Source organism: Platalea leucorodia, assembly GCF_965183815.1.
Source record: "Platalea leucorodia genome assembly, chromosome: Z".
Taxonomy (NCBI): domain Eukaryota; kingdom Metazoa; phylum Chordata; class Aves; order Pelecaniformes; family Threskiornithidae; genus Platalea; species Platalea leucorodia.
This window is the reverse complement of record NC_138858.1, coordinates 12,148,646-12,172,385: the sequence shown is the minus strand read 5'-3', so window position 1 is coordinate 12,172,385 and position 23,740 is coordinate 12,148,646. Positions and strand designations below refer to the sequence as shown.

Below are 23,740 nucleotides of genomic sequence, written 5' to 3'. Positions count from 1 at the left end.
TCATTTTAAGTTCTTAATAAATTTGTCTGGCTGTCTCTTCTTCTTCTTGTGTGCCTTCTCTGCCACAGGGACAAGCTGGAGGAGGGAGTCCCTGTTGCTTCCCCTCTTCTTCCTGGGCTGGGGATGTAGGGGGGGCAAGCCCTAATTGCAGGCTGGCTATTACGGGGTTTTGCTAACGGCAGCAGGATGTGCCTCCCCCGAGACGTGATAGCAGGAGAGACCTGTCCCTTGTTCTCTCTTGCTTCCTTGGAAGGCAAGGAGCCTAGCATTCCTCCTGAAAATGGCTCTGTGGGGAGCAGTGGTGCCAAACGGTGTCCCCTCCTGCCTGGGCTGCGTGCCTTGGTTCATTTTCCTCCTTTCTCTGCCAGCGTGGCAGTTGCAGGCTGCACCTGCCTGGTTTCGAGGGGGTGGGAAGAGGCCCTGCCCCCAGGTTTAGCGACATGGTCTTTCTGCCCACTTCAGAGCTTTTTGCTCTAAAGCCCTCCCTTAATCCTGAAGTGCCATCAGGCTGGGGTGGGAAGTGGCCTGTCCTCCCCCCTGCCACCGTCCCCCCCCTAGCCCTTGCCTGCCCTGTGGTGGCCCGATACTGCCCGCGGGTGATAAATGGCCTTTTCTTTGCTCCCCGAGGGAGTTGTCCCTACATCCGCCTGGGCAGAGGAATGTTATCTGGGAAGGGCAGGGTGTTGCGGATGCGGCCCCCCTGCACCAGCCGGTGTTGTCCTCCCGTGGCAGAGCCCACCACTGAGGCTGTGGAGCGAGGCTATGGAGAGGGACCAAGATGCTCTCCCTTAGGGTCACCCTGGCGAGGCTGGAGGGGCATGGGAATGCCAGGACATGGGCACAGCTCACCTGGGCTGCCTGCCTCCATTTTTCTTGTGCTGGCAGCCACCAATGATGTCCTGATCCAGCTGGCAAGGAACAAGCAGGTACCGAAGCCAGCATAGCTTCTGACCGGGCAGGGTTTTATTGCTGCGATCCATCAGCATTGCTCCTTAACCCCAGGCGATAGGCTGCCCACAGACCTTCTTCAAAGGTCAGGGCGTTCAGTCTGTATCAAGGGATATTTCTGCTCTTTCCTCCTCTTTTGACTGTATCACCTCAGTAATTAACTCGTATCTCATCGGCTCAGCTTTCAGCAACTTCTGCACGGGCACAGCTGCAGCCTGGGAGGACAATCCTTGGTTACAGATATGATTTTCTCTAACAATTGCCTGTACTACTATTTTTCATGGCTCACTCAATCCCAGCTTGAGCAGCAAAAGTAATTATTCATTAACCCTTTCTCCTTATTATTGACTAACTCTTTCTTGACCCCTAACATACAGGGGTTTAAACCTCAGCCCTGCCAACGTATAACTTCTTCAGCACTTTCTGCTGTGGACTTCTTCCCTGCCTGCCCGCTCCCCCTTGCCCTCTCCCTGCTGCGCTAGGGCTCAGGCATAGCATCGCAGGATTTAGCCATGGTAATGATTGCCAGACCCAAGCCGCTTCACTGGCTGCCCTTTGGAGGGTACAAACCTCACGGAGGTACCCCAGCTCTTGGCTTGTTTTACTTTTGCCTTGGCTGAGGCTGGTCAAGAAATCCACCTCCTGGAGCACTGAGCTGATCCCTGCACCTGCAAGATACGCCGCTGGGATAGGGATTGTTAAATACAGGAAAAATAAAGGTTATGGGCAGATAGCACCAATATTGTTTGTGTGACGCTAAAATAAACCTACGGCTGTAAATGAGCTGTGGGTTGCCACCAGCAGCGCTGCCAGCACGGAGACCTTGTGTTACTCATCCCCATGCCCACCGGTAGCCACGGGATCCCTCCGTGAGCTCCCTGAACCCAGGTGATGGCAAGGGGATGGTGGCAAGGCAGTGGTGGCGAGGGGGTGATGGCTGCCCCTCTTGTCCCCTGCAACCTTCCCAGAGCAACCGTGCTCTTCACCACGAACCACGGCCACGCTCTCAGTAGTGCCTGCCTGCCGAAAAAACAGCCAAAGCAAACAGCAGCTGTGTGGGAAAAACATACCTGGTCATGCAGTTGATTTCTAAGATAGAGGAAGGCCAACACTGGGGCAGGAATTTCCCGCGGGCAGCCAGCTTTCTGGCCAGGGAGCTCTTGCGGGCAGGGGTGTGAGAGGGCTGTGGGTCTCCTGCAGAGAGGAGAGCGGGGCGTTGAGATGCCGGCAGCAGAAGTGCAACGCTCCCCAGCCTGGGTAGCGATGAATTCTACCGTTGGAGAGAAATGGGGGTCAAATGTGAGATGAAAGGGAAAGCAAAACTTGCAAAGGATTTCTGAGGTGTTGCAAAGAGTTGCCTTGCTTCCATTTTAAGAAAAGGAGCACTTTTGGGTGAATAAGGCTCCATCAGCCCTTGCTGTGATGTCTGTGCGCTTAAAATACACACCTTTTAGGAGACTGCCTTGAAAATCGTGGAGGAATGGGTGAGAAAATCTGGTGTGAACCGAGCCACTTCAGCCTCCCTGGCCAGCAACAGCTATAATGTAAAGGGAATGATATAAGTACATACTTAAAGTCATTTAAGAATCCCTGTGTAAATACAATTTTTGTCAGCATTTAAATGTGACGCACAAGATATTCGGGCAATGTTCGTTTTTCATAAACAAAATAATTTCCTTCCAACAAAAACCAGTTTGTAAAAACAGCAGCAAGCCTTCGTGCCAGCCCCAGGCGAGAGGAGACGGGGCCCTGTGTAGCCTGATCTGCGGCCGCTTCGGTACCAGGGAGGGGGATAAAGCAAAGCCCCAAAAGGAGCCCAGTGCTGGGTGGGTTTGCAGGAGGATACGTGGTGAGGAGAAGCAGGGTGAGGCCGTGTGCTGTGGCTGATGCTGGGGTGCATTGGGTGGCAGAAGAGACAACAGCCCCCGAGAGGGGTTTTCCCTGGCTAAGCATCCATCCTGGCAGTCACTGACCTGCAGGAGCCAGGGCCTCCCCCTGAGGTGCCAGGGAGGAATGAGCAAAGAGGGACAGTTTCAGCAGGCTTTTCTGGAAATATCTGCCTCTGTAATGGCCGGGAACTGCAAATTGGGAAACACCCAGATTGCACAATGCTCTGGCCAGAGCTGCCACCTGCAGCCCTGGCAGCAATAAAAAGGCGGGAGAGCAGGCACATTGGCAGAGTCTTGCAAGGAGCACGTCCCCGGGTACGCCAGCTGTCTGCCTGCCTGCTGCAGAGATGGTGCAAGTGACTGCCTTCCTCCTGATGCTCAGCCTGGCCCTGGTGACTCCCGGTCTCTCCTCAAGACAGGTAACGGCAGGGCTGGGGTGCACGGGGCAGAGTGGGCAGGAGGGCTGCGGCTCCTGGGGGTGCCCGCTCCTGCCTCCCTGCCGCACCTGGGCTGTGCTGGGGCACCAACGCTGAGTCCCCTCCGCTCCAGTGTGTGCTGACCGGGAAATGGACCAATGACCTGGGCTCCAACATGACCATCAAGGCCTTGAATGGAAAAGGCGAGTTCACTGGCTCCTACCATACAGCTGTGACAGCCACCACAAACGAGCCCACGGAGTCACCGCTGCAGGGGTCCCAACACCATACGAACCAGAAGACCCAGCCCACCTTCGGCTTCACCGTCAACTGGAACTTTTCAGGTGCTTCTCCTTTCCCAGCCTCCTTGCAGTGTCCCCAGACCTCCCCTGCCCTCCCTGGGATGTCTCTGATGCTTTTCTGCCCTCCCTGCAGCATCCTTGATGACCCCCTGCCTTCCTCTGTGGTGTCCCCAATGCTTCCCCATCTCTGCAGTGTCCCCAGAGCTCCCCTGCCCTCCCTGTGGTGTCCTTGATGGTCCCCTCCCCTCCCCTGCAGTGTTCTTGATGATCCCCTGCCTTCCCCTGCAGTGTCCCCACTGCTGTCCCATCCCCTGTGGTGTCCCTCAAGCTCCCCCACCCTTGACCCCAGGGCTCCTTGGCTGGTGTCATCTCCCAGTCCCAGGGCACAGAGGACGCGCTGGGGGCTGAAGCCCGCCACTGTCTGCCCATCTCCACGTGAGACCCCCAGCCCTCTGACCCCCTCCTGCCTGCTTTCCCCATCACCGCCGTCCCCAAGGGCAGGGACAGCCTGGGGCTACCGTCCAGTGTGCTGGGGCAGGCTGCAGGGTCTCATCTCGGCACTGACCCCCTCCCCGTCCCCGCAGACTCCGTCACTGTCTTCACGGGCCAGTGCTTTGTGGACAAGAATGGAAAGGAGGTTTTGAAGACCATGTGGCTCCTGCGGTCACGTGTGGAGAACATCAAGGACGACTGGAAAGCCACCAGGTGAGCCCCCTGTCCCTGCCCCATGCAGGTCCCCTGCGCATCCCCGGGGGGTCGGGGCTCTCCCACCCCGCAGTGCTCAGCGCCCGTCGGAGCTGCTGCCAGCGTGGGGGTGACCGGGGATGGGGTGCTTGTGCACGGCCTCCCTGGGGGTCCTGCCACGGTGTAAATGCTGCTGGCGGGTGGGAGGGGGCGTTCAGCACTGGGAGGGTGCATTCGCCCTGTGCAAGGGTGCATTTCCCACCCTTATGTCTCCTCCCGCTCTGTCCCTGCAGGGTCGGCACCAACGTCTTCGTCCGCCTGCAGCCGCAGAAGGAGTGAGGGCGGCGGCGCGGGGTGTTCCCTGGCCGGCAGCGGTGCCGGGAGTCCAGAGCCCCCCTCCTGCCCCACCACCTGCTTCTTCCAATAAAGCTTTGCTGCAAACACCCACCCGGCTCCTGTCGTGTCGTGGCTCAGTGCCCACATTCCCCCGTCCCCGCCACGGCATCCCATGGGCTCTCCTGTCACCGTTCCCAATGTCTGGTGTGTGTGCCCTGCTGTGAACCCCCCTTTAGCCCGGCCTCCTCCGTTGCAGCCCCCACTGCCCTGCCGTGCTCCCTTGGGATCCCTGCCTCGCCTGAGGGAGCAGGACCCCGCTCAGTCCGACACGGTGGCTGGTGGCCCATCTCCCACCAGGGTGGCCTTTGGCAGGAGGCCCGGCGTGGGCGGCCGCTGCCCAGCCACAGCCCCCTCCTCTAGAAAAGGGGCCGAGCGGGTGCAGGGCAGCAGCACAGGCAGAGCCCGGGCACCACGCACGGCTGCTCCTGCCGCCGCTGCTGCCATGGGGAGCCTCAGCTGCTGCCTCCTGCTCGCCCTGGCCCTGCTTGGCCCCCACGCCGCTGCTGCCAGGAAGGTAAGGGCAGCCTGGGGGCAGCGCCCCGGCCAGGGGGCTGCCCGCTCCTGCTGTGCCATGCCGTGCCATGCTGTGCTGTCTTCAGGGTGAAGGGTGACTGGCCGAGGGGCTGCACACCCTGGCTGTGCTGTGCCGTGCCGTGCCGTGCCGTGCCATGCCATCCCTGGGGTGCAGCGTGAACGGCCAAGGGGCTGCCTGCTCTTGCTGTGCCGTCTGGTGCCCTGCTGTGCCATGCTGCGCTGTGCCGCGCTGTGCTTTGCCACAGTGTGCCGTGCCATGCTGTGCTGTGCTGTGCCGTGCCACCCCTGGGGCCCAGTGTGCATGGCTGAGTGTGTTGCATGCTTCCACTCCCCCGTGCCATGCTATGCTGTGCCATCCCAGCACACAGCGTTTGTGTCCTCGGGGCTGCATGCTCTCGCTGTGCCCTGCTGTGCTGTGCCATGCCGTGCCACCCCAGGGTGCAGCGCGCATGACCGAGGGGGCTGCCAGCTCTGGCTGTGCTGTCCCCAGGGGGAGTGTTGGTCACCTCCCCCTGGTATGGGGGGTACCCAGCACCCCCAGCTCTGCACTGCCCTGCCACAGGAGGCAGAGGTGCTGGCCCGGGTGGTGCCCATGCCACCGGTCCCAGCTGCCGTGCAGAGGGGCCGTGCCAGCCCCAGATACACGGGGCACGCATCCCACTGCCCGGGCAAGCTGGAGGGGGCCCATGGCTTGGCATTGCCCAAGGTGCCGGCACAACCCCCGGTCCCCAGTGCAACCTGCAGGGCCTGTGGAGGAACGAGCTGGGCTCCAACATGACCCTCTCAGCCCTGGACACAGCTGGGACCTTCTCGGGCTCCTACCACACTGCTGTGACGGCCACCAACAAGCAGATCCTGGTGTCACCTCTGCAAGGGGCCCAGCAGCACCCTGGTGACAAGGGGCACCCCACCTTCGGCTTCACCGTGCAGTGGCAGTTCACAGGTACAGCGGCACCTGGCACGGCATCCCGGGGCAGCCGTGGATCCCCTGCCCGTGATGGGAGCAGGGTGCCCCCTGGCTGGTCCCACATACCCCCCGTGGCACCCAGAGAAACCCTGGCTGTGGCCACGGACCAGCCACACACAGCGCTCCTGACATGGGACGTGGCGGGGGGAGGGCTGTCTGTCCAGGGTGGAAGGCAGGGATGTCTGTCTGTCTATCTGTCTGAGGGACACAGCAGGGGTGGTGCCCATCTCTCTGTCCAGGCGATGTGGAAGCCACCCATCTGGGCAATGCAGCAGGGAGGTCCACCTGTCTGTCCAGGGCATGTGGGGGGGGGTGTCTGTCTGTCTGCCAGGATCAGGTGTCTGAGGTTCCCCAGCCTGAAGGTGCAGGCTCTAGCCCCTTCTGCCCCACTTGAACCCCACCAGACTCCACCACCGCCTTTGTGGGCCAGTGCTTCGTGGACCGCCGTGGGAAGGAGATGCTGGAGACCGTGTGGCTCCTGCGGGAAGAGGTCCCATCCCACAGGGATGCCTGGAAAGCCACCAGGTGAGCCCTGGCCCTGCCCTCCTGCCCCGCAGCCCTGCCTGCCCTCCTGCTGACACAGCTTCCCCGCAGGGTCGGCACCTCCGTCTTCACCCGCGTCAAGTGATTGGGACAGGGATGGGAGCTGCCTGCACCCTGCCTGCATGCCCGAGGCTCTCTGCTGCCCTGCTCCCGAGCTGGGCTCCCGCCTGCTCCCAGCATCCTGGCCGGGAAACACACCCTCACCCTGCCCTGCTTCCTCCCAGTGCCTCCCAGTGCCTCCCAGCAGCCTACTGGTGGGCCCCCCCTTCCCAAAGCTTGCTGCCGCCACACATGGAGCTGAATAAACCTTGCTGTGCCTGGCAGAGAGCCATGCCCCGTCTGTCCCTGGGGTGCAAGAAGCCACTCTGTGGCCGTGGGCAGGGCAAGGTGGGGGGCAGGCGGTGGCTCAGGGAGGGCAGGGTGGTGTTTTGGGGGATGGGGAGGGACAGGGCTGGGGGACAAGGGGAGGACAGCAGCTGGGTAATCCCGCTTCCCAGACATGGCTTCGGGCCTCGGCAGGTGCCTTCTTGACCATGCACCCATCTGGGGCACCCGCAGGGGCTCTGCGGTGGGTGGCCCCAGGCAACATCCTTGGCGTGGAGCAGCGGGACACCACACGGACAGGGGTCAGGGTGAAGGCTGCATGCAGGCAAGCCAGCTCGCTTGCCTGGCCTCATCCTGCCTCTCTGCACCCCAGGCTGCTCCCTCTTCCCATTAAACTCCATTTCCAGCTACTGCCCTGGGTGGGGGGCTTGGTCCTGGGCGCACACATGGTGGAGGGCTGGGTGCCAGCCCCCATAGAGGGGACCATGGTCATGAGCTGGGAGCCTGCGGTGTTGGGGTGTTCCAAAGTCCAGGCTGGATACTGGAAGGACCTGGCGAGGGACCTGGGGCTCCAGGGGCAGCTACTGGGCAGTCTGGGTGGCTGAGGCTGGATACTAGAGGGATGTGTGTGCTATATATTCAGTTGCTTCTTCACCGCAAGGGCAGTCAGGCACTGGAACAGGCTGCCCAGGGAAGTGGTTGAGTCTCCATCGCTGGAGGTATTTAAAAGACAGGTAGACGTGGTGCTTGAGGACATGGTTTAGTGGTGGACTTGGCAGTGCTAGGTTAATGGTTGGACTCGATGATCTTAAGGGTCTTTTCCAACCTTAACGACTCTATGATTCTATGATATGTACATATCCACACATTTCCCACTAACTGGCTGTCGCCCTATCAGTTGGAGGGTGGAACTGGAGAAGGCTCCATTCGTGTGCTCAAATTCTCAGGACAACATTGCCTGTACCTTAAACTTTATTTTATCAGCTCATTAGGAAAGAAAAGAAAGAAACAAGTCAAACAAGGGCCCCACGCCCTCTGCACGGACCCATCTGCACCGCAGGGAGAAGCTGTGCAGGCAGGGGGAGGCATGAAGGGCTCTAAGGAGGGTGCTGCCTGGGGCTGCAGGGCTGTGGGGGAAGAGGCTGTTGGATGGGGCAGGGACCTTGGGGCAGCGAGCACACAGCAGCCTGGGAAAGTGTCAGGGCCTGTCCACCATCCTCTTGCTCTTACAGTGTGCCCGCACTTCCCCAGCCTTCCTCAGCCTCTGCTCCGCTCCCTCCTCCCCTGCTGGGCTCTGGGGCTGCTCTCAGCCCCCACGGCTCCTGGAGAGTTCACGGAGCAGAGCCTATCCAGGGCATGCCTGTACCAGCCGAGCCCAACCGGCTGACACGCCTGGTGGTTCAGCTTTCAATCGAAAGCCACCCCTGCATCCTCATCCTCAACCCTGCATCCTCATCCTCACGTCTGCTTACTCATCCTCACCCCTGCACCCTCATCCTCACCCCCACATCCTCATCTTCACCCCTGCACCCTCATCCTCACGCTTATGCCCACACCTTCATCCTCACCCCTGCACCCTCATCCTCACCCCTGCCTTCCACACGCAGCCCCGCAGTTCAGCCCCGCTGCACACTGGCATCCTCAGCACTGCCCTGACTACCCAGTGCTCGTTCTCACCCTCCCCAAACACCCGCTGTGGCTGCCACCGGCAGCACGAGTGGGTCCCCAAACGCTTCTCCAAACAGGCTGTGAGGTTAAAACCTTGGGACCCCAGTGGGAGTGGGAGGACGAGGCTGGGAGCCCTGGTGGCGGGAGGGGACGTGGGGCCATCAAGAGCCATATGGGACCCCCGGGGAGCAAGACTTCCTCTCTGTCCTTTCAGCACCCCCACGGCTGCAAATTCCCTGCCTCTTGGGGTCTCCTAAGAAGGCAGCCCACGGGACAGGAGATGATGTAAGCCTCCTGCCTGCTAAACAGGGGAACGGAAACAGAAAGCAAAACCATACGGTCTGCAGAAAGCCAGCACCCACAGTGTCACCGCCACCGCCCCCCACGCCACGCTTGCCAGCTGTCCCAACCGTCCCCCATCCTGGCCCTGCTTCCCATCCGGCCCCGGCCCTGTTCCTTCAGCGGCTGTCCTGCTTCCCCGCACCGACAGCCCACCCGGGCCCGATCCTGCCCTGACCTTCACTGGCCGTTTGCTCTCGCCTGCTCCGTGTGAGCACGGCTGCCCTGGGGTTTTCCTGTTGCTGTTGGGACAGGTTCGCTTCCTTCATCTGTCAAATCCCTGCACCCACTGCAGATCACCGGCCCTCCCCGCACACAACCCCTCGCCCTGCCCTTGCGACTCCCTGTCCCTCTGTCCGTCCCCTGTAGTAACCTGGGGATGGTTTGGGGTGCAGGGGCTCCTGCAGGGCAGGGGTGAAGCCCAGGCACAGCCCTCAGCCAGGAGGCACTGGGACACAGGCCAGGGACCCGCAGGCTGGGATCTGTCAGCGGGCAGCTCCGGGCAGCCCTGTCTACACCCTCATCCCCATATCTGTCCCCATCCCCATCCCTGTCCCCATCCCTGTCCCCATCCCAGTCTGAGGCAGGGGGCAATGCTCCGGGTGTCATCCTTGTCCCTAGGAGAGATGTGCATGGGGATCCCTTCCCTGCTGTAGGGGGGCATGCATGTGGGGACCCCCCCGGCGAGATCACGTCTACGTGATCCTAGGACTGAGCTTGCGCAGAAGTGAAGGTCAATCAGGGAACACAGTGAAGAAGACTACGAGCCTTCATCTAAAGACCACTTGAAGACCACCACGGGTGACGACTGCACATGCGGATCGGACATTTGCATATGTTAATTAGTTCCGGGAAATCTCATGTTTATGGACAGCTTGAAGACCAAATTTCAAATTCAGACCTGGAGCTGAGTTTCCTGGAAATCATTCCTTTTGGCTGGGAGGGGTGACTGAGGCAGCACGGGCACTGCCCATTACAGTAAGTCACAAAGTCTGGCAGGCAAGGGGTTTGGGGCTGGATTTGCTGGATGTCCACTTTCCAGTAAATCACACACGTTTTCCTAGGAGGAGCTTTGGAGCTGGATGTGCTGCAGCTACTGGCGCTGTGCTGCCGGTACGAGCAGCCCTCGCCGCTCACCAGGTTTGCGGACACAGCCAAGCCCCCGCGCCTGCCTGCCTGAGGGCTGCCTCGGAGCCAGGGGGACTCCCAGCCAGCTTTTTGGGGTGCAGAAGGGCCCCCCAGCTTCCCCTCCCATCATGTTCACCTGGCATTGAGCAGGGAAGAGCCAGTGCTAGCCCGTGCTTGGTGTGAGAGGGTCACTTTGGGGACACACCATCCCATTTGTGCTGGAAAAGGGACTTCTTTGCAGATGGTCTCTTCCTGGAATAACAGGGTGTTAAGTCCCAGTCTGATTGTCAGGCTCGGGGAAGGTTTGTAATGATCCCAAGGGTGAAATTAAGACACAAACGAGGTCATATGCCGCCAATCAGACATTTTATTGGGTAAATATAAAAGAGTAAAGCGATAAGAAAGGCAGGAAATACTAGCAGGAAATTAAGCAAGCATTCAGAGAGATAAGCAAAGGGCAGTCACCACCATGGATCCAGCGGCATCCCGTTCGTCCTCAGTCTTCAGTTTTTCAGTGGTGGATGGCCACACTCAGGTTTCGTTGTGCCGTCTTTTATCTGGTGTTGGAGAGGGAGTTTGCCCTCTCGTTTCCGTTTGGTTACCCAGGGCGACATCCCGGACCCAACACATGCACATCTACTGGTGGGGCAAGCGGCCTGACCCGGATACCAGTTGGTGTCCTATTCCTGGTGGTGCCTGATAAGCCAAAGAATGGCCTGCTGCTTCAGCAAGTTTGCACAAGTTTCCTTGCCAGATGGTGGTACTTGATAAGCCAAAGAGTGGTCTTATAAGACAAAAGAGTGGTCTACTGTCCGGTTTTATCAGATAAACACACACAAGCAAGCTTTGAGACAATTGTTCTTAACACTTCAGTCTCTTACACAGGGTGAGAGCTTCACCCCACACCTTCTGCAGTGCTTTAGCCTAGCTGCTGGACATATGCACAGACTGCACAAGGTTGGGTTTAAAGGAAAAAAAAAAAAAAATTTGGTTTTGGGGGACACCTTCCCCCAGAGCTGCTAACAACCCCGATGCTGGTACACACTGATGCTGCTGAGGGGTCTCCCAAGCCCAGCTGAAGTGAGAGGGTTCTCCCTCCTCCTCTGAGCCCATCCGAGTGAAGACGTTGCAGCCGGTCCTGTGGGGAAGCAGAAGCCCATCGGTGCCCAGCTGGCAGAGAGGCAGGAGTCCCAGGAGGGTGTCCCTTGGCTCAGCTGGTGGCTTTTCAGTCGCTGGGTGGGAAAACTTCTTCCAGTTGATGATGAAGCCGAAGGCGTACTGCCTGTCCTCATCCAAGTGCTGGGAGCCGATGTGGGGGGACGGCTCGATGGGTTTCTGGGCGCTCAACAGAGTGGTGTGGTACTCGCCGGAGAAGTTGCCCTGGCTGTCGACTGCAGACCCGTGCGTCCTGGAGCCCAGCTTGCTCTCCCACCAGCCGGCCAGGTCGCACTGCTGTGGGACAAGCAGAGGTGTCCCCAGGGGCTGCCTGCACACAGCCCGGACCCCTGCCCCGCGGGCTGACCCCCTGGCAGCCACACAGCAGGGTGCCTCCAGGCCCCCACGTGTGCTCAGGCACTCATTTTTAAGAGACATGATTTATAAAGTCTCTGCCACCTCAGCCATGTCAGGAGGGCCAAAAGCTGGGGTAAGCCAAGCAGAAGGGGAGAGGTGAAGAGGAAAAGCTAAAGGCAGGAGCCCCAGAGAGGTAGGACCCCCGCTCCAGCCCCACCAGGTGAGCTGTGTGACCCAGGACACATCTGCCTGTGCGTGTTGGGGATGTGTGCTGTGCTCAGCACCGATGTGTGGCATGAGTGGAGAGCCCACTGGGAGGGGCAGAGCCTTTGGGTTCATGGTGGGCTCCTGCACAGCCAAGCAGGCAGCACAGCCAGTGCCCTGCAGCATCCCACCTGCAAGGCTTCAGCTGCTGCTGCAAGCGCTGCCTGTCCTCTCCCACACCGCACCTCGCCGGGCAGGTGCAAGCCACCCCTTGGGGCAGGGCCCCTAGGTTATCCCTAAACCAAATCCCCTGCCTGTCTCGCCAGGACGGGTCCCCACATGCATGCCCCCCTACAGCAGGGAAGGGATCCCCATGCACATCTCTCCTAGGGACAAGGACGACACCCGGAGCATCGCCCCCTGCCTCAGGCTGGGATGGGGACGGGGATGGGGACGGGGACGGGGATGGGGACGGGGACAGGGACGGGGACAGGGATGGGGATGGGGATGTAGACAGGGCTGCCCGGAGCTGCCCGCTGACAGATCCCAGCCTGCGGGTCCCTGGCCTGTGTCCCAGTGCCTCCTGGCTGAGGGCTGTGCCTGGGCTTCACCCCTGCCCTGCAGGAGCCCCTGCACCCCAAACCATCCCCAGGTTACTACAGGGGACGGACAGAGGGACAGGGAGTCGCAAGGGCAGGGCGAGGGGTTGTGTGCGGGGAGGGCCGGTGATCTGCAGTGGGTGCAGGGATTTGACAGATGAAGGAAGCGAACCTGTCCCAACAGCAACAGGAAAACCCCAGGGCAGCCGTGCTCACACGGAGCAGGCGAGAGCAAACGGCCAGTGAAGGTCAGGGCAGGATCGGGCCCGGGTGGGCTGTCGGTGCGGGGAAGCAGGACAGCCGCTGAAGGAACAGGGCCGGGGCCGGATGGGAAGCAGGGCCAGGATGGGGGACGGTTGGGACAGCTGGCAAGCGTGGCGTGGGGGGCGGTGGCGGTGACACTGTGGGTGCTGGCTTTCTGCAGACCGTATGGTTTTGCTTTCTGTTTCCGTTCCCCTGTTTAGCAGGCAGGAGGCTTACATCATCTCCTGTCCCGTGGGCTGCCTTCTTAGGAGACCCCAAGAGGCAGGGAATTTGCAGCCGTGGGGGTGCTGAAAGGACAGAGAGGAAGTCTTGCTCCCCGGGGGTCCCATATGGCTCTTGATGGCCCCACGTCCCCTCCCGCCACCAGGGCTCCCAGCCTCGTCCTCCCACTCCCACTGGAGTCCCAAGGTTTTAACCTCACAGCCTGTTTGGAGAAGCGTTTGGGGACCCACTCGTGCTGCCGGTGGCAGCCACAGCGGGTGTTTGGGGAGGGTGAGAACGAGCACTGGGTAGTCAGGGCAGTGCTGAGGATGCCAGTGTGCAGCGGGGCTGAACTGCGGGGCTGCGTGTGGAAGGCAGGGGTGAGGATGAGGGTGCAGGGGTGAGGATGAAGGTGTGGGCATAAGCGTGAGGATGAGGGTGCAGGGGTGAAGATGAGGATGTGGGGGTGAGGATGAGGGTGCAGGGGTGAGGATGAGTAAGCAGACGTGAGGATGAGGATGCAGGGTTGAGGATGAGGATGCAGGGGTGGCTTTCGATTGAAAGCTGAACCACCAGGCGTGTCAGCCAGTTGGGCTGCTGCCCCCAGTGAAAGGGTTAAAGCCAAGATAGACAAAGCCACTGCATCAAAATGCCTCCTGAAAAGCCATGGGGCAAGGAGGATATTTAAATATCTTAGTCACTTAAGTAAGCAAAAGAAAGGCCTTTGTGATTTAGGGAGTAGTTGAATGCTTTGAAGATAAGGGGGCTCCAGGGATAATCCCATCTCAGACAACTGGGCCTTGGGAGAACAGATGCATGGAAGATAGGAAGTCACAAAAGAACGACAACAGCCTTGAAGGACAACGTCTACCTGATCCTAGGACTGAGCTTGCGCAGAAGTGAAGGTCAATCAGGGAACACAGTGAAGAAGACTACGAGCCTTCATCTAAAGACCACTTGAAGACCACCACGGGAGACGACTGCACATGCGGATCGGACATTTGCATATGTTAATTAGTTCCAGGAAATCTCATGTTTATGTAAATGATTTCCTGGAAATCCTACGAATATGTAGGATTTTATAGTATATAATCTCGGAAAGTCTACCAACTCGTTGGAGCACTTATGGTGGAGAATCCCCAGTGCTGCCCAGCGCTGCAATAAAGCATGCCTGCTTAATAGTCACTTCGTTGCTATTGAGTTTCATTTTGGGCACTCTCTGAATACTCCGTTTCTCCCCTGCGGAGATGCGAGCTGTGAGGAGAAGCATCTGTGAATTTTTGTATCAGTTTTGGCGACCCAGGTGGGACCCTCTCTGCTCGGCTGCAGGACCCCTTGAGAACGGGACTCCCTAGGGTACCCCCGGAAAATTTCCAGCGCGACTCCTTGCCGCCATCGGATCGCTGCGGGAGCAGACAAGGACCGTCTTTGGAAAAAGGTCTTCTTTCTTTAATTTGGTTTGGGACTAGTCATTTGTCGGAAACCCCTGTAAGCCGTGAGTGGTTCACGCTGGGTGGAGTTTACCGGGCTGCTAGCGCCTTAAAGGTATGCACTGGGGAGCACTTTGGTGCTCATTTGGGGGCACTTCGGTGCTCATTTGGTGGTTATTTGGAACTCTTGCATTTGGGTATATTGGATCTTGGCTTTGGAACTCGGTTACTTGATTTGGGGGTTGGGTTTGGCACGTTATAAGGACAAGTAGTTGCTCTGTGTTTGCTTTTAGGATTTTTGTTCATTGTATTGGTATGTGAGCGTTTTGTTGTCAAAAGTGTCTATGCTGTCCTGTGCGTGTGCGAATGAGACGTACTCTTAGTACGAAGCGAGTGCGGAGTCCTGATCCGCGGTTGCGTTGTCCTGCGAGGGAAACGGCCGGAGGCAGACGAAGCGAAAGAAAAAGGTTGTAAGGATGTAAACCAGTAATTCTGTAACCCCCTAAGCGGTAAAGTGTGGAGCGTGGAACTAACAGTTAAGATACTGCGGGAACAGAGGAGAGAACTGGGTTCAATAAAATGGGAGGGTCACAGCCAAGTAAAGAGATACCAAAGAAATCTCCATGAGGTTGCATTTTATATCGCTGGAAGGAGGTAGGGGGTTCTCCTGGGGGAACTGTGAGCAAGAAAACTCTAATTAAGTCTTGTAATCAGTGGTGGCCATTGTATAAATTAGATGATGAAGAAAAGTGGCCTTTGAATGGGACTCTGAAGTATACTGCCTTGCTGCAACTCCTGTTATTTTTAAGGAGGGAGGGAAAATGGGACGAAGCTATGTATGCAGATATGTTTTTCACCCTCCAAAATCACCCTGAGTGGCAGAAAGACTGTGGTTTTAATTTTGCTCCCCAAGATCCCATGGTGTTGTCTTTGGAAAAGGAAAATCAGAAAGAGTTAGGGAAGCTGAAGCGGTGTTGTTCAGCATGTAGTATTGGACAGAGGTGTTTGGAGGTGAGAGAGAAACCCAGAAAGGCGGAGGAAGGGATAGAGGAGTATGTGGCACCCGCGGGTCCGGGACCAGCTTCAACTTCAGCCTCTCCAAGGGTCCCAGACAAGGAGGAGGAGGTTTCGGGAGGAGACGCGGGACCCTCTGTTTCCCCAACCACGACCAGGGCCCGCAGTAAAATGAGACCGATTACCGAGGCGCCTGTAAGGCAGGCAATGGGCCCTGGGGGACCCCGGGCAATAAGAGTGCCTTTCCAGGTGGGTGACGTGGCTAAGTGGAAGGATGCAGTTCAGGGGTACGGGGAGGACCCAAGTGGGGTTGCGAAAAGGTTGGAGTGGATTACTAAGAATTTGGAGCCGGACTGGAAAGGTGTGGATCTTATGCTAGATGCTATGACTGAAACTGAGAAGCAGCTTGCCTTAAAGGCAGCCCGAGCTCATGTAGAAACGCAGAGTGAGGGAGGAGTTTTCCAGGGCACGGCCGAAGATCCTGTGCCCTCCAGGGACCCGGGTTGGGACCCTCAGGATCCAGCTCAGTGCCGTTTGTTACAACGATACCGAACCCGGATCAAATTTGGAATAGAACACGCGATCCCGAAGGCCGTTACCTGGTCTGCTCTGTATGCTATCAAGCAGGGGCAGACTGAAACGCCCACGGAGTTTTTAGATCGCTTACGGGCTGCTGTGAGAGGATTTGCTACCATGGGACCGCAGTCCGAAGCTGCCACACAGCAGCTGGTATCGCTGTTTCTGGGACAATCCACTAATGATACCAGAAAGAAACTTCAGAAAGCTAGGGAACCAGATATAAGGAATTTAGAAAAGTTGCTGGAGGAAGCGTGGAGAGTATACGGGAATGGGGAGGGGGAGGAGAGAAGGAAAGTGGGAAAGGAGACAGTGGCTGCGTTAGCTCAGCAAAGTTTGGAAAGAATGCAACCAGGAGGAGCTGGGCAAGTAGGGCGAGGAATGAGTAACAGAGGTAAGGGTAGTTTGAGATATAATCAATGTCAATCAAATAGTTGAAGATTTGTATCCGGTAGTGGCAAACCCATATACTCTGCCGACCAGTTTAAAGGAACCCTATGAATGGTTCACTGATTTAGACTTAAAGGAGGCATTCTTTTGCCTTACCTTGGCTCCAGAAAGCCGCAATTTATTTGCCTTTGAATGGGAAAAGCCTGACACAGGACGAGAAACCCAACTGACCTGGACGCTGTTACCCCAAGGATTTAAAAACAGCCCTACCATTTTTGGAACTCAATTAGCTAAGGAATGAGAGACCTGGGAGAGGCCCCCAGGAAATGGGATTCTTTTGCAATATGTGGATGATATCTTAATAGCCACAGAAAAGGATGAAGAGTGTAAGGAACGGACTGCGAGCTTGTTGAATTTTCTGGGATTAAGTGGTTATCGAGTCTCGTTACACAAAGCCCAAATCCTGAAGAGGGGAGTAATATACCTGGGATCTGTGATTTCTAAGGGACAAAGACAGCTCGGGAAGGACCGAGGGGAAGCTACCTGCAGAACTCCAGAACCGACCACGGTCAAAGAGCTTTGAACCTTGTTGGGAATGACAGGTTGGTGCCGATTATGGATCTATGATCATGGACTTTTGGTTAAACCTCTATATGAACTGTTGAAAAACAGCCAGACACAATTAATACGGACTGATGAAGCTCAGAGGGCATTCAAGGAAGTGAAACTGGAGCTAATGAAGGCTCCAGCTTTGGGCCCACCGGATGGAAGGAAACCTTTCTGGCTGTTCTCGCATGAAAGGCAAGGAGCGGCTCTGGGAATTCTGGCCCAGAAGCTGAGTCCTTATAAAGGAGCTGTCGCGTACTTCTCTAAACAATTGGATGAAGCAAGCAAAGGATGGCCGGGATGCCTTTGGGCAGTGGCCGCCGTGGTTTTCATTATCCAAGCAGCTCGAAAATTTACTTTGGGACAAAAGATGATTGCGCACACTGCCCACACTCTAACCCCCATTTTAGATGATGTAGAAATCATAAGCGACAAAGAGGAAATGGAGACTGTCGTGCATGATTGTATAGAAACTATAGAAACTGTATATGCAAGCAGACCAGACTTGAAGGAGGAGCCACTGGAGGAAGCCGACCGAACGTGGCATACTGATGGGAGCAGTTTCGTTACTGATGGGAGCAGTTTTGTAAAGAATGGAGTTCGTTTGGCAGGGTATGCTGTAACCACCACCGACCAACTGGTGGAAGCAAAGTCAGTCCCTAAGGGCACATCTGCACAGGGAGCTGAAATAAGGGCCCTAGTGAGAGCATTGGAGCTGGCCGAAGGGCTGCAAGTAAATATTTGGGCGGATTCAAAATATGCCTTCAGTGTAGTCCATGCACATGGAGCAATTTGGAAGGAACGAGGACTCTTGACTGCTCAAGGAAAAGGTATAAAACATGCTGATAGAATTTTGCGACTTTTAGATGCTGTATGACTTCCGTCAGCAGTGGCGATGATGCTCTGCAAAGGGCATCGGAAAGGTAACACTGACAGGGAAGTGGGAAATACATTGGCTGATCACGAGGCAAGGCGAGCTGCGGAACAAGGTGAGGTATTAAGTTCAATGCCTGAAAAATCTTTGCCGCTACGTGAAACGATTGAATATGATGAAAAGGATCAAAAGCTGATCACTAACTTAGGAGCTGAAATCGGCCCATCAGGATGGGCACTGTTGAAAGGTAACAGAATAATAGTTCCCTTCAGCATGTTATGGAAACTTATAAAAACAGAGCACGACAAAACTCATTGGGGAACTGAAGCCTTATCTGAATCTGAATTCTCTCAGTGCCAGGAGGCACACAAGGCGCGAACATCGTTCTTCCACTTCGATCGGTCTGCGGCTGCGTGCTCTGGAGTCCAAGGGCCACAGCACAGTCTTCTGTTGTTTTTTTCCTCAAGACATGACCGATCCAGTTCCTTCTCCTCCTCCTCACTTCGTTACTGATTTTCTCCATCTCCAAGTTGATGCTCATCGTTTCTGCAACTTTTTATTTTTTTTCCGGGAGGAGGTAGTTGGCCTCCTGCCCAACCCCCATGACTTGGAGGGCCAGTGGTTTTTCTGTCAGGGTGGCCTTCCCTTAGGCTGCGTTGGTTCGCGGCACCTTCTTCAGTTTTATCCGGTGCACCCTTCAGAGGGGGATCCCCTATCCACCACCCAGGGGACGTGCCTTCTAGCCGTGCAGCCCCAGCCAAAGGACTGAAGCCTTATACTACTCTCTTATTAAGCAAATTGTAGCTAGAAATTTATATCAGACTCTAAAGAGTGTAGTTAATAGATGTGAAGTATGCTTAAAGAACAACCCAAAAGTAGAAAACCATGTGAAATTTGGAAACATCAGCAGCGGAAATGTTCCAGGTCAAAACTGGCAGATAGATTTCTCGGAACTCCGCAGAAAAGGGGAATATAGGTGTTTGCTAGCACTAACTGACGCTTTTTCTGGATGGCCTGAAGCCTTCCCTTGCAGAACAAATAAAGCCCGAGAGGTAACAAGAAGTCTATCAAAGGAAGTTATTCCTAGATTTGGAGTACCAGAGGCGATGTCTTCTGACAGGGGACCACATTTCGTATCACAAGTGGTCCAGCAAGTTAGTAAGATTTTAGGGATCGGTTGGAAATTACATACAGCTTATCGCCCGCAAGCAAGCGGGCAAGTGGAGAAAATGAACCATTTAATAAAAACACAACTAAGTAAAATTTGTCAGGAAACCAATTTAAGATGGGACCAAGCCCTCCCTATTGCTTTGCTAAGACTCAGAACCAAACCAAGGACTGAGGAAAAATTGAGCCCTTTTGAAATCCTATATGGGAGACCATTTCAAAACAGATATCAGGAGCAAGATCTTACCCAGGTGGGAGAGGTTAATCTGCAACGATATTTAATAGCATTAGGGAAACAATCACAAAAGGTAAATGAATTAGTGATGTCCAATAGAGCATAGGGTTTAGACTCCCCGATACATCTGTTTAAAGCTGGAGATTGGGTTTATGTTAAAAATATTTCAGGTGATCCCCTAGAAGAAAAACGGAGTGGCCCTTTCCAAGTTCTGCTCATGACCTACACTGCGGTCAAGCTGGAGAAGCACACAGCCTCATTTTCCCAAATATGGCAACAAGGGAGTGCCTTTAATAGGAATACCAATTCCTTTCAACCCATCCCGGAATAATTTGTGGATAAATCCCAAATTCACCAAAAAGCATGAAACTAACCTTCAAATTTGGGATGTATGGAACCCTAATCTTTCAAATGTCAAGTGCGTAACGACAAACAAGACGGGAATGGGTCCTATTTCAGCAGGACATTACCCATATTGCGATCGGTCGATGCAACTACGAAGAAAGAAACAGCAGAATGATTATCGGAATGTTCCTAGAGGTAGCGGTTGGTATTGGTTATGCGGTGGCCAAGCCCGAAAAGCCTTGCCTCCAAATTGGTGGGCAACATGAACACTAGGAACAGTGGTCCCTAACATGACAATATCAATAGGTGACAGGAACAAAGTGGTTGGATAAAAACCTATCTATCTTAAACAAATTAAAAGGATTCATAATGCCGTAGCAGATCGCCCTTATACTTTTCACAGCTTTGCAAGATGGTTCCTCCCTTGGCTTGGAGCAAGTGAGCTAGAGAAAACAATCGTAAACATATCTGCTGCAATGGAAAAGATAGTAAATAGAACCAGAGACGCCATACAGGCGTTACAAATCGAAGTGTCCAGTCTGTCTCAGGTGGTGTTACAAAACAGAATGGCCCTTGACTTATGGCTGGCCTTGCAAGGGGGAGTCTGTGCTGTAATCAATACTGGTTCTTGTACGTATGTCGATGAAAAGGGGGGGAATCTCTACGGATCTGGCAGAAATTCGGGAACAAACGGAAGTCTTACATCAGACTGCCCAAGACAACGCATCCTGGGGTTTTGAAGAATTATGACATGATCTTACCTCACGGCTACCTAATTGGACATGGCTAAGGAATCAGTTTGTAATGGGGATAATGGTGATCTACGTATGCATCCTAGGCTGTGTTATGATACAATGCTGCTCTTGTGTTTCCAGTCTCTCTAAACGTTGATTGAGGCTCTAAAGAGCTGCAACCCTCAGTTGGTAATGGTGAAATGAAAGGGCTAAAAACCACAAGAGCAGGAAAGATGTCGTAAATACCTTAGCCACTTAATTAGATCAGAAGACATCCTGGTGTGATTTAAGGGTGTTGTGAATGCCTTATGGTTTGTTGTGATTTACGGAGTAGCTAGAAGAATAGTTATAGGATAAGTGGGGGCTCCGGGATAATCTTGTTACAGACAGCTGGGCCTTGGGAGAACAGATGCATGGAACCATGAGGACAGGAAGAAACAGAAGAATGGCAACAACAGCCTTGAAGGACCACGTCTACCTGATCCTAGGACTGAGCTTGCGCAGAAGCAAGGGTCAATCAGTGAGCACAGTGAAGAAGACTACGAGCCTTCATCTGAAGACCCCCAAAGACCACTTGAAGACCACCACGAGAGATGACTGCGCATGCGGATCGGACATTTGCATATGTTAATAAGTTCCAGGAAATCTCATGTTTATGTAAACAATTTCCCGGAAATCCTGTGAATATGTAGGATTGCGTAGTATATATTTTCTAAAAATTCATCAACTTGTTGGAGCGCCTATGGTGGAGAATCCCCAGTGCTGCCCAGCGCTGCAATAAAGCATGCCTGCTTAATAGTCACTTTGTTGCTATTGAGTTTCATTTTGGGGACTCTCTGAATACTCCGTTTCTCCCCTGGGGAGATTCGGGCTGTGAGGAGAAGCATCCGTGAATTTTTGTATGAAGACCCAAGCCGCTTCACTGGCTGCCCTTCGGAGGGTACAAACCTCACGGAGGTACCCCAGCTCTTGGCTTGTTTTAATTTTGACTTGGCTGAGGCTGGGCAAGAAATCTACCTCCTGGAGCACTGAGCTGATCCCTGCACCTGCAAGATACGCTGCTGGGATAGGGATTGTTAAATACAGGAAAAATAAAGGTCATGGGCAGATAGCACCAATATTGTTTGTGTGACGCTAAAATAAACCTACGGCTGTAAATGAGCTGTGGGTTGCCACCAGCAGCGCTGCCAGCACGGAGACCTTGTGTTACTCATCCCCATGCCCACCGGTAGCCACAGGATCCCTCCGTGAGCTCCCTGAACCCAGGTGATGGCAAGGGGATGGTGGCAAGGCGATGGTGGCTCCCTGCAGGAGCCAGGGCCTCCCCCTGAGGTGCCAGGGAGGAATGAGCAAAGAGGGACAGTTTCAGCAGGCTTTTCTGCAGCCTCTGTAACCACCAGGAGCTGCAAATTGGGAAACACCCAGATTGCACAGTGCTCTGGCCAGAGCTGCCACCTGCAGCCCTGGCAGCAATAAAAAGGCGGGAGAGCAGGCACATTGGCAGAGTCTTGCAAGGAGCACGTCCCCGGGTACGCCAGCTGTCTGCCTGCCTGCTGCAGAGATGGTGCAAGTGACTGCCTTCCTCCTGATGCTCAGCCTGGCCCTGGTGACTCCCGGTCTCTCCTCAAGACAGGTAACGGCAGGGCTGGGGTGCACGGGGCAGAGTGGGCAGGAGGGCTGCGGCTCCTGGGGGTGCCCGCTCCTGCCTCCCTGCCGCACCTGGGCTGTGCTGGGGCACCAACGCTGAGTCCCCTCCGCTCCAGTGTGTGCTGACCGGGAAATGGACCAATGACCTGGGCTCCAACATGACCATCGAGGACTTGAATGGAAAAGGCGAGTTCACCGGCTCCTACCATACAGCTGTGACAGCCACCACAAACGAGCCCACGGAGTCACCGCTGCAGGGGTACCAGAACTGTATGAACAACAAGACCCAGCCCACCTTCGGCTTCACCGTCAACTGGAACTTTTCAGGTGCTTCTCCTTTCCCAGCCTCCTTGCAGTGTCCCCAGACCTCCCCTGCCCTCCCTGGGATGTCTCTGATGCTTTTCTGCCCTCCCTGCAGCATCCTTGATGACCCCCTGCCTTCCTCTGTGGTGTCCCCAATGCTTCCCCATCTCTGCAGTGTCCCCAGAGCTCCCCTGCCCTCCCTGTGGTGTCCTTGATGGTCCCCTCCCCTCCCCTGCAGTGTTCTTGATGATCCCCTGCCTTCCCCTGCAGTGTCCCCACTGCTGTCCCATCCCCTGTGGTGTCCCTCAAGCTCCCCCACCCTTGACCCCAGGGCTCCTTGGCTGGTGTCATCTCCCAGTCCCAGGGCACAGAGGACGCGCTGGGGGCTGAAGCCCGCCACTGTCTGCCCATCTCCACGTGAGACCCCCAGCCCTCTGACCCCCTCCTGCCTGCTTTCCCCATCACCGCCGTCCCCAAGGGCAGGGACAGCCTGGGGCTACTGTCCAGTGTGCTGGGGCAGGCTGCAGGGCCACATCTCGGCACTGACCCCCTCCCCGTCCCCGCAGACTCCGTCACTGTCTTCACGGGCCAGTGCTTTGTGGACAAGAATGGAAAGGAGGTTTTGAAGACCATGTGGCTCCTGCGGTCACGTGTGGAGAACATCAAGGACGACTGGAAAGCCACCAGGTGAGCCCCCTGTCCCTGCCCCATGCAGGTCCCCTGCGCATCCCCGGGGGGTCGGGGCTCTCCCACCCCGCAGTGCTCAGCGCCCGTCGGAGCTGCTGCCAGCGTGGGGGTGACCGGGGATGGGGTGCTTGTGCACGGCCTCCCTGGGGGTCCTGCCACGGTGTAAATGCTGCTGGCGGGTGGGAGGGGGCGTTCAGCACTGGGAGGGTGCATTCGCCCTGTGCAAGGGTGCATTTCCCACCCTTATGTCTCCTCCCGCTCTGTCCCTGCAGGGTCGGCACCAACGTCTTCGTCCGCCTGCAGCCGCAGAAGGAGTGAGGGCGGCGGCGCGGGGTGTTCCCTGGCCGGCAGCGGTGCCGGGAGTCCAGAGCCCCCCTCCTGCCCCACCACCTGCTTCTTCCAATAAAGCTTTGCTGCAAACACCCACCCGGCTCCTGTCCTGTCGTGGCTCAGTGCCCACATTCCCCCATCCCCGCCACGGCATCCCATGGGCTCTCCTGTCACCGTTCCCAATGTCTGGTGTGTGTGCCCTGCTGTGAACCCCCCTTTAGCCCGGCCTCCTCCGTCGCAGCCCCCACTGCCCTGCCGTGCTCCCTTGGGATCCCTGCCTCGCCTGAGGAAGCAGGACCCCGCTCAGTCCGACACGGTGGCTGGTGGCCCATCTCCCACCAGGGTGGCCTTTGGCAGGAGGCCCGGCGTGGGCGGCCGCTGCCCAGCCACAGCCCCCTCCTCTAGAAAAGGGGCCGAGCGGGTGCAGGGCAGCAGCACAGGCAGAGCCCGGGCACCACGCACGGCCGCTCCTGCCGCCGCTGCT

General features: G+C 56.3%; 3 protein-coding genes across 3 annotated transcripts; all 3 read left to right on the top strand.

Annotated features, from left to right (window-relative positions):
* The first annotated feature begins 3,136 nt into the window (after window positions 1–3,136).
* On the top strand, window positions 3,137–4,675 carry LOC309602363 (avidin-like). Its single transcript, XM_082335873.1, has 4 exons — window positions 3,137–3,256; window positions 3,387–3,597; window positions 4,140–4,260; window positions 4,533–4,675. The coding sequence occupies exons 1-4, from the start codon at window positions 3,185–3,187 to the stop codon at window positions 4,576–4,578; spliced, it is 450 nt and encodes a 149-aa protein (XP_082191999.1). The 5' UTR covers window positions 3,137–3,184; the 3' UTR covers window positions 4,579–4,675.
* Window positions 4,676–5,077: 402 nt separating this feature from the next.
* LOC309602364 (avidin-like) lies at window positions 5,078–6,764 on the top strand (the record flags this gene model as incomplete). Its single annotated transcript, XM_082335874.1, has 4 exons — window positions 5,078–5,149; window positions 5,902–6,112; window positions 6,541–6,661; window positions 6,731–6,764. The coding sequence occupies 4 exons, from the start codon at window positions 5,078–5,080 to the stop codon at window positions 6,762–6,764; spliced, it is 438 nt and encodes a 145-aa protein (XP_082192000.1).
* Window positions 6,765–21,815: 15,051 nt separating this feature from the next.
* LOC309602340 (avidin-like) lies at window positions 21,816–23,341 on the top strand. The gene is made up of 4 exons (XM_082335841.1): window positions 21,816–21,922; window positions 22,053–22,263; window positions 22,806–22,926; window positions 23,199–23,341. Exons 1-4 carry the CDS (start codon window positions 21,851–21,853, stop codon window positions 23,242–23,244), a joined length of 450 nt encoding a protein of 149 aa, XP_082191967.1. The 5' UTR covers window positions 21,816–21,850; the 3' UTR covers window positions 23,245–23,341.
* The last annotated feature ends 399 nt before the right edge of the window (window positions 23,342–23,740 follow it).

Coding starts and splice junctions, on each gene's coding strand:
- LOC309602340 (XM_082335841.1), top strand. CDS start 21,851: ATGGTGCAAGTGACTGCCTTCCTCCTGATGCTCAGCCTGGCCCTGGTG. Junction 21,923..22,052: donor CCGGTCTCTCCTCAAGACAG/GTAACGGCAGGG, acceptor CCTCCGCTCCAG/TGTGTGCTGACCGGGAAATG. Junction 22,264..22,805: donor CGTCAACTGGAACTTTTCAG/GTGCTTCTCCTT, acceptor CCGTCCCCGCAG/ACTCCGTCACTGTCTTCACG.
- LOC309602363 (XM_082335873.1), top strand. CDS start 3,185: ATGGTGCAAGTGACTGCCTTCCTCCTGATGCTCAGCCTGGCCCTGGTG. Junction 3,257..3,386: donor CCGGTCTCTCCTCAAGACAG/GTAACGGCAGGG, acceptor CCTCCGCTCCAG/TGTGTGCTGACCGGGAAATG. Junction 4,261..4,532: donor GACGACTGGAAAGCCACCAG/GTGAGCCCCCTG, acceptor CTGTCCCTGCAG/GGTCGGCACCAACGTCTTCG.